The sequence below is a fragment of the Pygocentrus nattereri genome, chromosome 17 (genome assembly GCF_015220715.1).
Source record: "Pygocentrus nattereri isolate fPygNat1 chromosome 17, fPygNat1.pri, whole genome shotgun sequence".
NCBI lineage: Eukaryota > Metazoa > Chordata > Actinopteri > Characiformes > Serrasalmidae > Pygocentrus > Pygocentrus nattereri.
In genome coordinates, this window is record NC_051227.1 from 20,131,052 (window position 1) to 20,147,451 (window position 16,400).

At 38.0% G+C, this 16,400-nt stretch overlaps 1 protein-coding gene across 9 annotated transcripts in view; it reads right to left on the bottom strand.

The window, feature by feature from the left end:
* robo2 (roundabout, axon guidance receptor, homolog 2 (Drosophila)) overlaps window positions 1-16,400 on the bottom strand; it is a 608,847-nt gene that overhangs the window by 87,139 nt on the left and 505,308 nt on the right. For 6 of the 9 annotated variants that reach the window (XM_037546536.1, XM_037546541.1, XM_037546542.1 and 3 more), the window contains 2 exons: window positions 5,790-5,926; window positions 2,173-2,184 (listed from right to left, as the gene is read on the bottom strand). In XM_037546536.1, the coding sequence (XP_037402433.1) occupies window positions 2,173-2,184; window positions 5,790-5,926 (149 nt within the window). The remainder of the gene's footprint in view (window positions 1-2,172; window positions 2,185-5,789; window positions 5,927-16,400) is intronic. The other 3 variants (XM_037546543.1, XM_037546539.1, XM_037546537.1) reach the window with 1 other exon arrangement.

The window sequence follows — 16,400 nt, forward strand, 5'->3', positions numbered from 1 at the left end:
TCCTACATTTTTCCTGTAATTTATTTGTTTCCCCTGATGTATAGTTATGGTGTATGTTTTAGTTAATCTACCACAAGAAAAATTTACAGGACATTTCCTGTAAAAAAACAAAAACAGAAAAAAAAAAACAGGATTTTTCTTTATACCTTAGAACTAAACAGGCTGATTTTGTTACCATGCCTGTAAGACTGACATATGTTAGTGTTAGTAACCTCTGCTCTGTTGTTATTGACTGCCCTGTATTGCACCTTATTCTAAAAGCAGTCCAGTCTGAAACACCCCTTATAATGGAGTTAAACTGCTGTAGGCTGATAGATATATGCAAATATGTGGTCTTTAGAGACATCACAAAACAACTATTGCAAAATGAGCTGATTTTGCAGCTGAGCTGCCATATATGGGGAGTGAAAGGTCTGCTCTGACACTTTTGACATTCTATGTCAAATTCTTCTTTCTAAATAAACTGAGGAATTTTTGTTTTTCATGATACAGGCTCACTAAAGAACCACCACATAACAGAAAGGTTCCACATATCCAAGACATAAAACATTTTGGAATCTTTAGTTTTTAGAGACCTTAACAGATGGACCAGCAATTAACAAAAGTTGGCTAGATTTACACAACACTATAACTCTGCTCACTCTTTACAGCATAAAAAGTGACCGAACAACACAGGCACTTCATCTTAATTTCTAAAGGAGCTTTTTCACTGTCATCACAGCTGTTAACAGTCAAAGGAAGCGGCAGGCCTGGTTCAACTGACTGTCTGATTTATGGAGTCGATTTTGTTTTTGTGCGGCTGTACTTGTCTAAGTGTAACACACTAAAGGAAGTTACAGATGGCAGTAGATTTACAAGGCCCCCAATCTGGCCCTGCGCTACTGAAAGCACTTCTGTGAGTTTGGGTCAGTGACAAAGGCTTTAAATCACACTTGGGCCTGTTTTCCTCCTCTACTCTACAGCACTGTGGCACAGACGGCACGGGAAGAGATGCCACTCACTCTCAGTGTTTGATTAAGCGCTTGGAGACTGATCTCCATTACTGGACTGGTCTTAAAATCTGTTGGCTCTGTTTGGACAGGAAGACTATACTCTCAAACCCACATACATTCTCTCTCGCATGCATGCACGCACACACACACACACTCGCGCGCAGTGTCTTTGATTCAGGCTCCCTAATGACTGGAAGGAAGCTTGTTGCACCCTGAGAGAATAGCTGATCAAGTCCCCATATTTAATTCATGATGGCCAACATCTGCCCAGTGCTGCAGCACAAAACACACTTCTGAGTGCTTTAAGCAAACAAGAGCTACACACAGGGACAACCAGAAACTCACACACATTATATTCTTTATAGTCTTGCAGAAATACAGCACACTAGACCTAAGCTGAAGGGAATACTTCTGTATTTGTCAATCTAACCTGCCAGATCTATGGAAGCAGTATGTCAAAATTTTGTATTAGTATCACAAAATACAATGTATTTTCCTGAAATATTGACTTTGTATATAGGAAAAAATGACTTCCTTTCTCAGAAAAGGCTTAGTAGCTCAAAATAATGATGTATTATACCAAAATAGTAATTTACTTTCTTAAAATGTAATAATTAATTTCAAATAGTAAGTCTTGTTTTGAGAAAATAAGTGTAAATAAAAATAAAATATTCTTAAAACGACCTCGTCCACATTTTCCAATGTAAACACTGTCTAAAAATCCTAGAAAATAAATTCTCAAATCTTTTAATTGACTTACTAAATGTTTCACACAATGTTTCATCATATTGCAAAAATACCACCTTCTTGCTCTCGTCTACAGACACACAACAGTGTTATTCAGAAGAAGATAAGTCGGCCTTTCAGCATGGAGTCTTCAGCATACAGTCATCACGTGAATTGTCATCAATCTTTGATTAAACAGATGATTAAACAGATCCTGGATCAAGAGTTGGTTAGTAGTTCATTAGCAGGTTAGTAAGGTGAGGAGATGTACTTGGAATCATATCCAAGTTCAGGACTAGCAGGGAGACTAGAGCAGGACCAGAAAGCAGAGCCTGCAGCTACTGCTGAGCTCAGGAAGCAGACCATGTGTGCTTGTGTGTGCATACTTTGAAAGAAAAGAGCAGAAAGCAGAAGTTGTTCATGCAGTGGAGTATCCAGAATGATGGGTACTTACCCACAGGGCGAGCTGAAGACACAACAATGGTGGAGTGAATCAAAAACAAAAAACCAACAAACAAACAAAAACAGACAAAAATGACAAGAATTGAAGGAAAAATAAATCAGAACAACAGAAATCATAGTTAGAATGAACAATGACTGTGTTGTGCTGAGATACACAATTATAGCACAGGATTGGCACCAGTCACAGGGTTCAACAGTGAGGTTGTGGAAGAGGCACAGAGGTTTTACTGTCACAACGAGCATTGTGTCTGAGCGTGTGCTGTAATGACCACAATCAATAGGGTTGTATTAGTCTAGCACCTCCTTGTGGTGATTAAGAGAAATGTATTGTGCATTAAGGTTAGTGCTGGGCAAGATACACAGATCAAATCGGCCCAACTAAAGCAAGCTATGAGAGCAGGATTTAGAAAGCATGGATTCATTAACTTAAGTTTAAGATACTGTAATTTCTTCAATTATTTTGTTACTGAATTTCATCAGTACTGCCCAGCTCTATGTATTATTTATTAGCTATTTATTATAATGCACTACAGTAGTAGTTAATTTTTCTGGTGCATTTCAGTCAAACTTCTCTACTCTGACAGACATTCAGCTCACATCATGTCATTAAAGTGAGACGCAAGTCAGAAGTGGAGCTTCTTCCCAGCCCTGCTATTGAATCTACTGCACTGGCATTAGTGACATATATACATCCAGCCTTGAAGAAAGGAAGAGGCACAATGAGTATATCACTGAGAGACAGTGAGAGAGAAAGAAAAAGAGAGAGATGGGGGGGGGGGGTGGAGGGAGGAAGGGGGGGGGCAAGGAGAAAGAGAATGAGAGAGGCCAAAGAAGAAAAAAAAAAAGCAAAAACAAAAGAGCGGAGAAAGAATTGGGGGAAGAGAGACAGAATGAGAAAGGAGAAAGAAGAGAGAAAACCATAAAGACAAAGAGAAAAATAAACGACGAGAGAGTGAAACAGAAGGAGACATTTGAGAAAAAGGAAATAGAGATTGAGAAAGAGAAAGAGGGGAATGAGAGAGAAAGAAAAAAAAAGAACGAAAGAGGGGAGAAAAGTGAAAATGAGAATGACAAAAAAGAACAAAAGAAAATCAGAAAGATAGAGTATGAAATTGAAAGACAGCCAAGAGAAGAAAAAGAGACAATGAAACAGAGGAGAAATAATGAGGGGAAGAGAGAAAAAATGAGAAAAGAGAAGAGAGAAAATCATATAGAGAGAAAAATAAATGAGAAAAGAGAGAGGAATAGAAGAAAAGACAGAAAATGGAAAGAAAAAGGAAAGAGAATGAGAAAGACAAAGGGAGAATGAGACAGAAAGAAAAGGAGAGGGGGAAAGTGAAAATGAGAATAGAAAGAGAAAAAGGAGAAAAAAAATGAAGGAAAATCAGAAAGAAGGAGTTTGAGAGAAAGACAGCTACAGACGGAGGAAAAAAGAGAAACATGAGAGACTGACAGAAGAACAGGAAAAAGATAAGAGCGAGAGAGAGAGAGAGAGAGAGAGACAGAGAGGGAGAGTAGAGACTAGTGGAGAGATGCACAGTACATCTTTAATGCAGCAGTGGAGCTGGTGAAAGCGGCTGCCATATTGACACTGGAAGTTCTCTTCATTCTCTCTACTCTGGCTAATGCACCTCTGCCCTTTAGCCCCTCCACACCGGCCATTCCAGCTTAGCTCCACAGAGCACGGTAAACTGTGTATAAATCCCCTATTCAAAAGGCCTGAAAATTGAAGTCCACCCCACAGGTTGGTGTGCCTCCCTTCTGGAACCTTCCGTACCCCCTTTAGCGCTCTCGGTGGAACACCTAAGCAGTTTGATTTAATGTGAGGAGAGAGGAGAAGGGGTGGGGGGTAGATTAAGGCAAAATGTTTTTATTAACCTTGCGCGGCACTGCTGCGCATGGCAGGGTCGGTCTGCACCAGTAAACTGTGAAATGGCTTCGCTGGTTTAGCCCATAGAGTCACGGCGGGTGAGTGGAGTTATTGTGCTTGTGTGTTTGTGTGTGTGCAGTTGCAGGTGGGGGAGTGAGGTGGCCTCCATTCCAGGGATATTAATAATAAAACGGATTCATAGACTGGGCAGAATCCTCCCCAACCCCCAATAACCACTTCAGTGCTTCATTTATGGATGTGTCAGAGATGCTCTAGCTCAGTTAGAGGGGTGCATGCCAAAGGTTTGGGGACACTTAGCTTTTCAAATGTGTTCATTACAAATGAGCATGTTTTATTTCTTGGTTTGCAATAAAGTAGCATCTTAAAAATTAACCAGGTTTATTTTGAGGAAAAAATATAACAATGATAGTGATAGTGCTAACAGACATCCAATGCCAAACATCACTCATTTTATACATTTTTTCAGGTGGAATGATTTTTTTTTTTTTTTTATCAAGACTTGATTTGACTTTCAATATTTTATGTAATAAAATATCTTTTATATGATAAAATATCATTCTAAATAGTCTTTTCAATGCCTGCTGCACCAGCCCTTGTAATGAAATACACCCAGATTCCACAACCCCTAGATTTGATATGCAATATCTGAAAAGAAAAAAAAAGGCAGCCCAGTTATTTGAGTGTGAGCGCATGTATTCAATGCAAAAATGCCCATTTTGAGACTTTTTCTTTTTACTTGTTTTACAATCAGAATATTTGTAGACATAAAGTGTGGCCGTACGTCTGGGTGGATAACCTGTATCCAGTCAGCATGGAATCAGCTTAATTTAATTTACAATAAAAATTCAAAAATAAACAAAGCACTGGCAATAATGGTAAAATGTGTTTGAGGCTGTAATGTCAAATGTTCCCAAGTATGTTGTGATTTTCCAGTTTTCAAAGTCATGCAGAGCTGCTATAGCTCCAACCCCAACTCAGGGATCCTCTGTCTTTGCTCTTTCAGCTGAAGCCAGTGACAATTTAGCAAATTATTTACTCTTCTAGATGAAGATAAGGTTTCCAAGCACTACCAGACGGCTAATAAGTGCACCAGATTGTAACCTAGGATGGTATGTGGATGTGTTGATTGCTATTTTTAGCCCAACATAAGGTGACACAAGCTGTAAGAAGCTACCACACTATTAGCATTATGCTAACAACCACAGAGCAAATGTTTTTGCTCATATTTTCTTACATTACAGAGAAAAATAAAAGCTTTGTTTAACAACAAATAATCTGAACATCCCTCTAGTCAGCACTAAGCTTCTTTATGCTACCAAAAAGTTTTTTCTTACTGATTTGCAAAGTAATACTGAAAAAAATAATTGAAAAAAGCAATGTGTCCTCAAACTTTTCAGAGCAGTGCAGGTATTTTCATAAATGGTTATGAGACTTCATTTAAGTAAGGGAGGGTTTGGTAATGCTAGTATTATATAGCCAAATACTATAGACTTGTTTTGTTATACAATACTTGTTCCTCAGGCCTTCTAAAGTCAGGTGTTTGGCCTTCTAATGTACTCTTCCTCAGGCCTTCTAAAATCAGCTGTTTGGCCTTCTAAAGTACTCTTCCTCAGGCCTTCTAAAGTCAGGTGTTTGGCCTTGTAAAGTACTGTTCCTCAGGTCTTCTAGTCAGGGATACGGCGTTTTAAAGGACGGTTCCTTCAGAAGTGCTGACTCACCTCTGACTGTAAGTGTAGCTGAAGCCTCCACTTTCCCCACACGGTTCTCCGCCACACAGGTGAACGTTCCCTCATCACCTGCTGAAGCCTTCTTTATCCGCAGCACGTAGTCCTCCTTATCATACCTAATATCATACCTGCAACACAGTCAGGCCAAAGAAAAGTTTAGCACGTCCCAGAGATTAAACAGTTCTACTAGGTTAAAAGTTCAGCCATTTAATTCTAAATCATATGATTCCAGTTAATTTAATGGCACAGAGAATTTTTTACAGCTGGGTAATATGTACAATATAATGATGCTTGGAATTCCAACGTTAAGGAGTGGCACAAATTCTGCATGCTAAGCACGTTGGTTCTTTCCTTAGAGGTGACAATATGTCAAGTGCAGTAGTACTGAATCACAGAAGGGTTAACCCGAAGCTTCATTCAACATCATCAAGAGAGAAACGCTGTGTTGAAACAATGCTCTCTTCTTTTTTACTCAGACGAGAAGACGCTAGATCAATTATTCAGCAATGACACACTGCAGAGAAGGAGACGGCTTTCAGCTGGAACCCAATGCTTTCAATATTTATGAGGCATCTGCTATGGTTGCTGCTGTGTGCATGTGTGTCTGGATATAAAAGGTGTATTCTAATTATACAGTAGTGTGCAAAAGTCAAAGACCATCCTTTCATTCAAATTTCACCTCAAAACAGCCATTCTATTCTGAGTGTTCACCAATGTACCTTTATTACAGATTCCATGCTTTTTAGAAGATTGCTTTTATTTTTAAAAAAATCCAGGTGTAGACATCTTTAGACGTGTGAAATGTTAGTGTTGTTAATCTTAATTGTATTTTCTGCTTCTCAGAATGCAAATAATAATGTAAAATGTACCCAAACCCATTCAAGAGTGCAAGAACCTTTGGTTTCTAAAAAGTCATTCAATTGGTGGTTCCTTAGAGCACCATTTTGGTAAATGAGATGTGAGACTGAAGAAGCTTTTACCTTTGACACTCTTGAAAATAAGGGTGCCAAAAAGGTCTCTTTGTAGAAGAACCATTTTTGTTTCCCTAAAGAACCTTTCAATATATGGTTCTTTAGAGAATTTTTTTGGTAAATGAAAATTATAAAGTTTAAAGGATCCTTGCATAATGTATAGACTCTAGGAAGAACCCTCAAATTGGTCAAGAGCCTTTACATTATGTGAAGATCATTTAAACATTTAAAAAGCTCTGCACACTCACAAACTGCATGGTTATTCAGGGAAACAAATGTAGTTCTTCTATGACATGCTTCAAAAAATATTTTTGGGGTGTTTTTAAAGGGTGCACATAATGTAAAGGTTCTAAGAAGAACTGTTAAATTGCTATAGAACCTTTATAGTTTGGCAGGGTTATGTACAGCTCTTTTTGGGGGGTGAAATATCACTTCAGACATGGTTCTTCAGAGAGCTTTAAATTGTAATCATAACTACTACTATGGTAACTACTATATAACTAAAACATAAATTATTAGGAACTGGACAGTGGGGTCAGATTAAAACAGAACTCCAGAATGTGCCACATATGTACTGCATATTTGATTGATGACAGCAATTTTGATGATTTAATAATTGTTTCTTTGTGCTTAGAAAATGATAGATAACAAGTTGCAAGGAAACAGGATTATAATTGGAGCCAATGGGCAGATGCTGACGCTACTGTCAAAAGTATAATAGATAGTTTAGGTTGAAAAATGCTGAAATATTTGTAAGGGGTTAACATTTAGGCTAAATAACTAAATAAATAAATCCCTAAAATACCACAGCTCATCCTGGATAGGCTTTACAGGGTAATTTAGAGTGAAAGAAGCCACTGTAGCCAAAATGGCCACAGAATGGCAGGCAATTAGGGGCCAACTATAGCGAAAGGGCTGAAACTGTCCAGTCCAGCCCCACTCAGCTCCACAACACTGACAGCTCAGGACTACTACAACACTACAGCCTACTGACAGCTAAAGGTGATGTTCCTGTATGTGTGTGTGTGTGTGTGTGTGTGTGTGCGTGTGTACGGAGGGAGGAAAGTGTGCTTGAAAAGTTGACGGGTCTCATATGTTGATCTCCTATGTTGCTGCAGCATATAATTGGTAGCTCATGTGGATGAGCATGTGTGTACGTGTGTGGTGTGAAGCTAGTCTGGCAGCATTCTTCTGACAGCCAGACAACACACTGTCTGCAGTCTGTCACTCAAAACACTGCATTACACAGAGTACAGGCCAGAGTGAAGGCCTAACACAGCTTCTCAAGTCACAGTAATACCCCACACCTCTAGATTTCATACTGCATAAACATAAATAACAACACATACCCAAACAATGACTCTCCAAAAATGGTCAGCCGTTGTCTCATCATAAATCACGGTGGTCTAATTTGGCTGTCAGCTCAAGAGTGTTTTAGAGGAGTAATCTGAGGCTGGATGGACAGAACTATTAAAAATGTAATTAGGCAGAGAGAGAGAAAAACATGTCCTGCAGAAGCTACAATAGACAACAGTAATCAAAGCATCAGGTACAGGACAGCAACCCACCACTATCAGCCTCATAAGCTCATGAATCTCACTTTCTCTCTCTGTTTTCCTCTACTTTCCTTGCTTGATCCTTAAAAGTTGCAGTTATTCAACCTAATTTAATTAAATTTCATTTTAAAAATCTGTTATTTAGATTTTAATTTGATTCAGTGCACTACGTCTTTCTTGTAGCTGACTGAACAAGAAGTTCTGTCAAAAGCATGAACACTAAATTGACGCATTACTTGCTCGTAAAAGAGGATATATTTTGTTTTGAATTTGATAAAAATATTACTGTGCATAGTATCTTGTTTTCCAGAATGAAATTAATTTCTTTACATTTGTACCATGTTCATTTTTTGTTTTTACCAGAAAAGTATCAATTCAAACCTGTCATTACAGAATGCAAATATGTAGCTGCTCAAATAAAAATAATTTAGATTCAAAATGTTTAGAACTGATGTTATCAACAAAGTTAGTTTGGTATACTGGTCTTCTTCAAGTTCATGGTTTTCAAATAATTAGTAGGACACTAGTAAGCTGTATAAGAAGAGTTAGATGTTTTCATAATAATAAGCAGGGCAGCAGAAGATTCTACAATGACTGAGAAAAGTTATCATAGAAATAATATTCAGAAATCATTATATTTCAGAAGTAAAGATCAGAGGTGATAAATAACGAAGTACAAGTACTTTGTTGCTGCATTTAAGTAACTGTTTTAGGTATCTGTACTCAAGCATTTCTACCATTTAACACTTTTTACTTTTACAACATTTGAAAAGAAAACTGCTGTACTGCTTACTAACTGCATTTTCAACACAGGCTCACTGCTTTAGGTTCATCAATCTATTTATGTATGTATTTCATCTCTCTACCTGTTTATATATATATATATATATAAATAAAACCAGGCAATTGCATTCAGGCACCTAATGAAGCCCATATCAAAATCCTACTGGATGTGAAAGGGGAGAGGGGGAAGGGGAGTAGAGTGAACCTGTGATTGGCTACTTTCATGGCTTTTATGGCCCCAGCACTGAGTATGCGGGAAAAGGAAGAAAAATAAACAGATAAGACAGTAGAAACCAAACAGTATTGAGTCAGCACTTGATACAGACCATGCATCTGAGAAAAACTGCATCCATGGCCTTAATCAATGCAGAGGAGGGTAATTGGGAGAGTCGAGAGAATTCCTGTTGGGTTGGTAGTGTTTTGGGCCGATTACTGTGAGCTAATAAATAAACTATGTACATGAATACAATAACAGTCAGACTGTATTTTACATCTAACTATATATTTGTAGTAATTTAGTGACACAGTGCTGTTTATGTCCTGTTCCACCTTAAATTATGTAGCAGTTACGCCGTGCCCCCTTCACTGGCTCCCTGTAGCTGCAAGCATCAGATTGAAAACCCTAATGCTTGCCTACAAAGCCAAAAATGGACCAGCCCCTACCTACTTGATGGCAATGGAGAAATCTCGACCTGTACCACGAGCCCTTCGAGCTTCGAGTACAGCTCGGCTTGACCCGCCATCCTTCAAGGTGCACGGAAGACAAGCGTCGAGAATGTTCTCTGTACTGGCACCCAGGTGGTGGAATGAACTCCCACTGGCTGTCTGTACAGCAGAGTCTCTTGCTGTCTTCAAATGCAGACTGAAGACACACCTCTTTACACAGCACTTAAACAGCACTGAATTAAGTATTTTTTGCAATATATTGCACTGCACTGTATTGCACTGTGTATTGTAGTTTACTGTATTGTTGAATGCACTGTGTATTGTAGTTTACTGCATTGTATTGTATTGTACGGCACAGAGTTCTGTGTTCAACTCTGTTCCTTTTTCTCTGGGTATCTACAGAGAGTTTTGTTTCTAGCAGTATCTGAGCTCAGGACTGTCTTTCTCTCTAACCTATTGGTAACTAGCAAAGATACTTTTTCTAGATAGACAAAGCACTTCTTGTAAGTCGCTCTGGATAAGAGCGTCTGCTAAATGCTGTAAATGTAAATGTTCAGACGCCCTCCAGGCATTAGAGGGACTTTTTAAGGTGAACAGTATATTTTGAATAAGTAGCTAACTTCAGCATTGAGAGATGAGCGTGCCTCTATTTATCCAGATACAACATTATCCAATTTAGTGCTGGCTCAGTTTATTACATTTGCTTTAAAAACAAGTTCACTACATTGGCTTTAAAACTTCAGTTAGTTTTCAGCATACCAGTTTTTGAACTTGAAGCTCTAGACGTGTTTAAAAAGATTAACTGGTATCTGTCCCTGAAAAGCAACATTTTCTACCCAACCGAAGCTGAAAATCTATGTAAAAATGGTTGGTTTCTGAGAATTTGGTACTTAAAGTGTACTTTTTTAGCACAAAAGCTTGCATGGGTGAAAATTACAAAGCAAACATCTAACGTTACTTCAGTGTATCAAGTCATCATAGGTATGACTCAAATTGATCATATACGTGTTTCATGCCTGCTGTAGCAGTATGCTGATTAGGTTTTTTCTTTTCTTTTCTTCATCATCTTCACAAGTCAGCTTTCTGATTTTTAACTTTCAGGTCATCTTCATTGGGTCTGCCTGGGATAGCAGTAACCTATGGTCAGAGTTGAAGTTTTGGAATATGTAGATGTGATGAGTGCTCTGCTGTTGGGTATAGCCTGTAGCCTAATGTACATTATGGAGTATTATGGAGTGTGTGTGTGTGTGTGTGTGTGTGTGTGTGTGTGTGTGTGTGTGTGTGTGTGTGTGCGTGCATGAAGTTCATTCATTTCTATGTAATTAGTAATACAGTAGCAAAAGTATCTACCAATTAAATCAACTTTGTCATTATGTAGTAATATTTAATGTAGTTACATTTAATGGTTGTGAAATGTAATTAAATGTATAGCCACTTAACATGAACTCTAGACTACCAGGGACAGTGGAGTCATCTCATTTATTTCAGTGCATTCCTTAACCATGACTGCTGGGTTGACCTTTTATGACAGATACTTTGAACAGCACCCAAAACAATTACGGGACTTTCATGAATAAACACTTACATGCTCGCCTGTCACTGGCCTTGTATGTGAAATAAAGCTTTTATTGTATGAACGGCAGCGGAGGAAGAATGACAAAGCATATTTGTGGACAAGCTTGTAGCAGATAAAATAAACACAGTGATGGATGGAGTGTCCTTACTGTCAGAGCCCAAGGCAAAGTCGGAAATGCAGTGAAGGCCTGATGACAGTGTAATTACACACACAACACAGCAGAACCAGTACACACACGCAGACTCCCTCACACACACACAACACTCCCATACACACACACACACACACACACACACAATAACCTCATCTATATGATTAGATACAGATTACAATCCACATGAAATGTCGATACGCTTCACTAATTATGTTTAATCAACAAACAAAATTAGAAAGGTTTAATTATGAATAGTTCAAAAGTGTAAATTCGTATCTAGTTTAATCAAAGAACAATACACTCATTTATAGTACTCATCAGTGCACTACATTTGGAAAATGCATCTTGTTGAAATACAATTCCTCCAAAAGAACAAAAGAACTGGCACTGTTTTAGATTAAATGTAGTAACAATTGTTGTACTATAAAGACAGCTAAATCTCACGTCTGAATTAGCACTCAGTCTTAAATGAACTGACTGAACACAATAGAAGCATATTCCTTACTGGAAATTTTGAAGAACATATCAACATACAAGTCCTAAATTGTCAAGAAAATGGTGATATTTTCTAGTATGCGTGTTTTTGCCACTACTAAACACTGTATAACTAAACAGATAAGAATAACCATACATAAAGTACTGGATGTCTTTGAGGAGAGCTTTGGAAATTGTTAACACAAGCACATGAAACCAAAATGTACTGTTTAATTTTTAATCTGTATTTATTCTAAGGTGACGGTTTTTTCAAACAAGTAAATGCAGACTGTCCAGATGAGCAGCTTTACGCAGCATTTCATACATATTGTATCTCTAAAACAAATGAAAAAATCTGTTTGCAAGGTAAAGATTTTAATCCAAAGCTAAAGGCAGAAGAAGAAAGACAAATAATATGTGTGAATAAGTCTGTAGCAAACACAATGCACTGAATGTAGAGATTTTTAATTAGAGTTGCTATGTAATGTTTCCAGCTACTTATCAAGCTGAACTGCTACTGTACTGAGCTTGCTGAAGCATATCGAAAGGTTTTAAACAACAACAACAACGAACCTGTAATTATGCTAATGTTAGCTTGATAACACAACAAAAAAATACACCTAATCTAATATAACAGTGCAGTGCAATGTATATGTACTTTCACATGAATAACATTAGGTTAGGTTAAAAAGAATCTGGTCTGTAAATCTAGCAACAGCTGCATGAAAGAAGCAGAACTGGCAGTGGAGCATGGATCAATTCTTTACTAATTCAAAGACAGAAAAGGAGTATAAACACAGTTATCATCTGTAGTCTAATGTGCATTAGTTATAGTAAAACACTGAAAATCTATTCCACATGCTTTGCCAAATGAAAGGCGCAAGCTGCAAACATGCTGCAGTCTTTATTACAGTGTTATGATGTATCTGCGTAAACAGCAGTGGGCCGCCGGCAGCAGGACTTGTGCAACCTTGAACACAGGAACACTAATATCTGAGGGTTACACAGTGAGGAGGCCTGAGGGTCTCAGAGAGCTTAATGACTGACTCAGACCTACAGGGAGCAGATAAAGATGAACAGAATCATGTTTAACTAATGAGGATTCGAAGAGGAAGAAGAAAGTGTGTATTTCATGAGAAGAGATGGAAAGAACAGCAAAAGAGAGAAGCTGGGAAGCCTAGAGAGAAAGCTGGGGTGTTATCTCCAACAGTCCAGAGACTCTCTGTGTGTGGCCTAACAACCCCCCCACCACCCCCCCCCCGACAACCTCCACCTCATATCTGCCCTGTTTGAGCCCCACAGTCCTCAGGTTCATCAGCACTCGCTCGCCTGACCCATCCTGGCCGACCTTTACAGAGGCTTTCTTGTGCCTGTGTGTGTGTGTGTTTGTATTTATATGTTTTCAGGATAAAATATCCTGACTGTGTGTTAAAAAAAAAAAAGGTCCTCAATTTGGTGATGATTTACAAAAGATGACAGGACAAAACTTTATTATTATTATTATTATTATCATTATTATTATTATTATTATTGTAGAGATTAAGGTTTGGGGTAAGTGCACACTTAGAAATACTTAGAAAATTCTTATTGTATACTGGTATTTAAATATTGTTGCTCTTCAGAAGCTTGTTCATCAGAAACTCTAACTTTTTAGGAGCAGAAAAAAATTAGTTTAATGTATCCCCCCCCCCCCCCCCCCCCTTATAAAGGCTTTGTTTTTTCAGCAGTTTTAGACCATTTTTTACTGGTTTCTTTGCCATGAAATTTACAAACAATGTAAAGCTCAGCTGGCAGATCTGAGAGTGACAATATATTTAATACCGATGGGACTTCTGACACTGTATTAAAACAATTGCGTGTGTGTCCTGCAAATGATGACTGTCTGGTTAAAGGCCAGTTTAACGCTGTGTGACACACTTGGCAGTGTTGTGCTGAGTCTCTGCTTTTTATAATGCCTCTTCTTCCACTGCTCAGCAAAAACCTAACCAACTGTACCCTCTTCCTCCATTAATACACACATCTACTGCTCGTGTGTGTGCCTGTGTGTTTATACAGTCCTGAGTAAGCATCAATCTGACTGTGACTGTGTACACTCAATCAATTAAACAGATAGTATACAGTGTTTGCTATTGACTCTCTATAATCGGACAAAATTGTCTTTTTTTTATAACACATGCAATCATTCAGCCTTACTGATGATACCCATAACACTAGAAAAGCATATCACAACATAATTAACATAATTAAGACTAGATGGATCCATGGATCATGCTACCCAATTCTGACCCTACCACCTGTACCTCACAGGAGAAATCCTGATTTATTAGAGCAGGCAATGCCTTTTTCAACTTTCAGTCAGATTTTGGTGATAATATACCCACTGTGGCCTCACCTTCCTGATCTTAGCTAGCTAGAGTGGACTCTGCCATGTCCTGCACACCAATGTTGTATAGAGCTTTTATTTGAGCAGTTTCTGTTAGTTTGAATGAGCCATGACTGATCTCATTAACAAGGTTTAAGAAATTACAAACGTATCAAGAGTGGAACTCAGTGCGTTAAGTTGTCTTTTCACAGTGGAAGAATGGACAGAAACGCCTCTGGATTTTTCAAATCTGAAGCCAGAGTGGAGCTTGATTTTCTTTTCTATCTTAAATGAAAGCTAGAAAGTGCTATTTACTTACTGCTGATGGTGAGATCACATAGTTGCCAGGAGTGTGTTTCTATATTTATTTTAATATATTTTTTTAACTCCAGTTTTGCAAACTTGTGTTTTGTATAACTTACTTTCCTCTGTGTTTCTTCCATCTTATTTCTAATCTACTGATAAATATCTCCTGAAATATCTATAAATTACTTGTACTTAATGACTTTTGGCATGAAGAAATAATAATAATAGTAATAATAATAATTATGATTATCATTATTATTATTATTATTATAGTTGTTACTGTTCATGTTATGGTTTGGGGTATTTAAATATTGTCAGAAGCTTGTGCATCAGAAACTTTAACTTTCCAGGAGAAGGAAAAAAATGTTTTACGTCATTTTTTTGCTTCCCAAATAATGTTGGACCTGTAGATTCTGTAGATACTGCTGTGCAGGATAATCCAAGCAACACATTATTAACAATCTTACTGAAAAATCACTTACTTATTCATTTTGCCCATTATGGTATCTGCTGTAAAAGTGGCCACTGAGTATCTGTTTGAATTCATGTGGATAGAGCATGAATAGGATTTTAAAAAAATATATTTTCTGAAAATATATGTATGGCTAAGGTGTGAGTATAAATGAGAGTTTGTGTGTGTGGGTGTGAGATTGTGCAACTTGAAGGTTGACTGTCTGTCAAACGCTGTTACTTTGATGTTAGACATTTAGATAAGCAGAGAAGAGAGAGAGAGAGAGAGAATGAGTGGGGGAGAGAGAGAGAATGAGTGGGGGAGAGAGAGAGAATGAGTGGGGGAGAGAGAGAGAAAGAGAGAGAGAGAGTGGGAGGGATAGAGAGTGAGAGGGAGTGGGAGGGAGAGAGAGAGAAAGAGTGGGAGAGAGAGAGAGAGGGAGGGAAAGAGAGAGAGAGAGAAAGAAAGAATGAGTGGGGGGAGAGAGAGAGAGAGAGAGAGAGAAAAAGAAAGAATGAGTGGGAGAGAGAGAGAGAGAGAGAAAGAGAGAGAATGAGTGGGAGAGAGAAAGAGAGAGAGAGAGAGAGGGAGAGAGAGAGAGAGAGAGAGAGAGAGAGAGAGAGAGAGAGAGAGAGAGAGAGATTAAAAGTGTCGCTCCCACATGCAGGCAACAAAAGGAGCCGAGAATGTCAAAATTAAAATGGTCTTCAGCTTCAAAAAAAAAAAAGGAGAAATAAAATAATAATGATGAAACACATGTTTTGCCTTGTCTAGGTCTCATGGTAATTATGAGCAGCGTGATTATGATTAATTCAATAATTCGATTGTCATTGTTTCCTCGCCCAAACCTAATTAACTTCTAAATGTGCTTTACCAAAACAAGAAAGGAAAAGTGTGCTGGCTTCGTTAATGTCAGATTCAGTAAATGTAGCCCTCATTCTAATAATGAGGCTTCTAGCTGATAGGAGTATAATTTTGATGAATGCAATTATTTCAGATAATAAACAGATTTACCACAATTTGCTGAAGGTACAACAGACAATATTCAAAACATACATTACAGCTACGACCTAGTCAAGTACACTGTGCAGAAAAGTTCCAGTTATAACCTCTAAGCCAAAAAATACACCTAATTGTGCAACTAATGAGCAGAGAAAATGCATTGACTATGCTTAAAAAACATGCCATTATAACTAAATTCTAGAACTTGTGTGCTTTATCTCTCATCTGAGGGCAAACACAAACAGCAGTGTGCTGTCTGTGGAGCAGTAGCAATGCTGTAGAGCAATGCTGCTGACGCTGG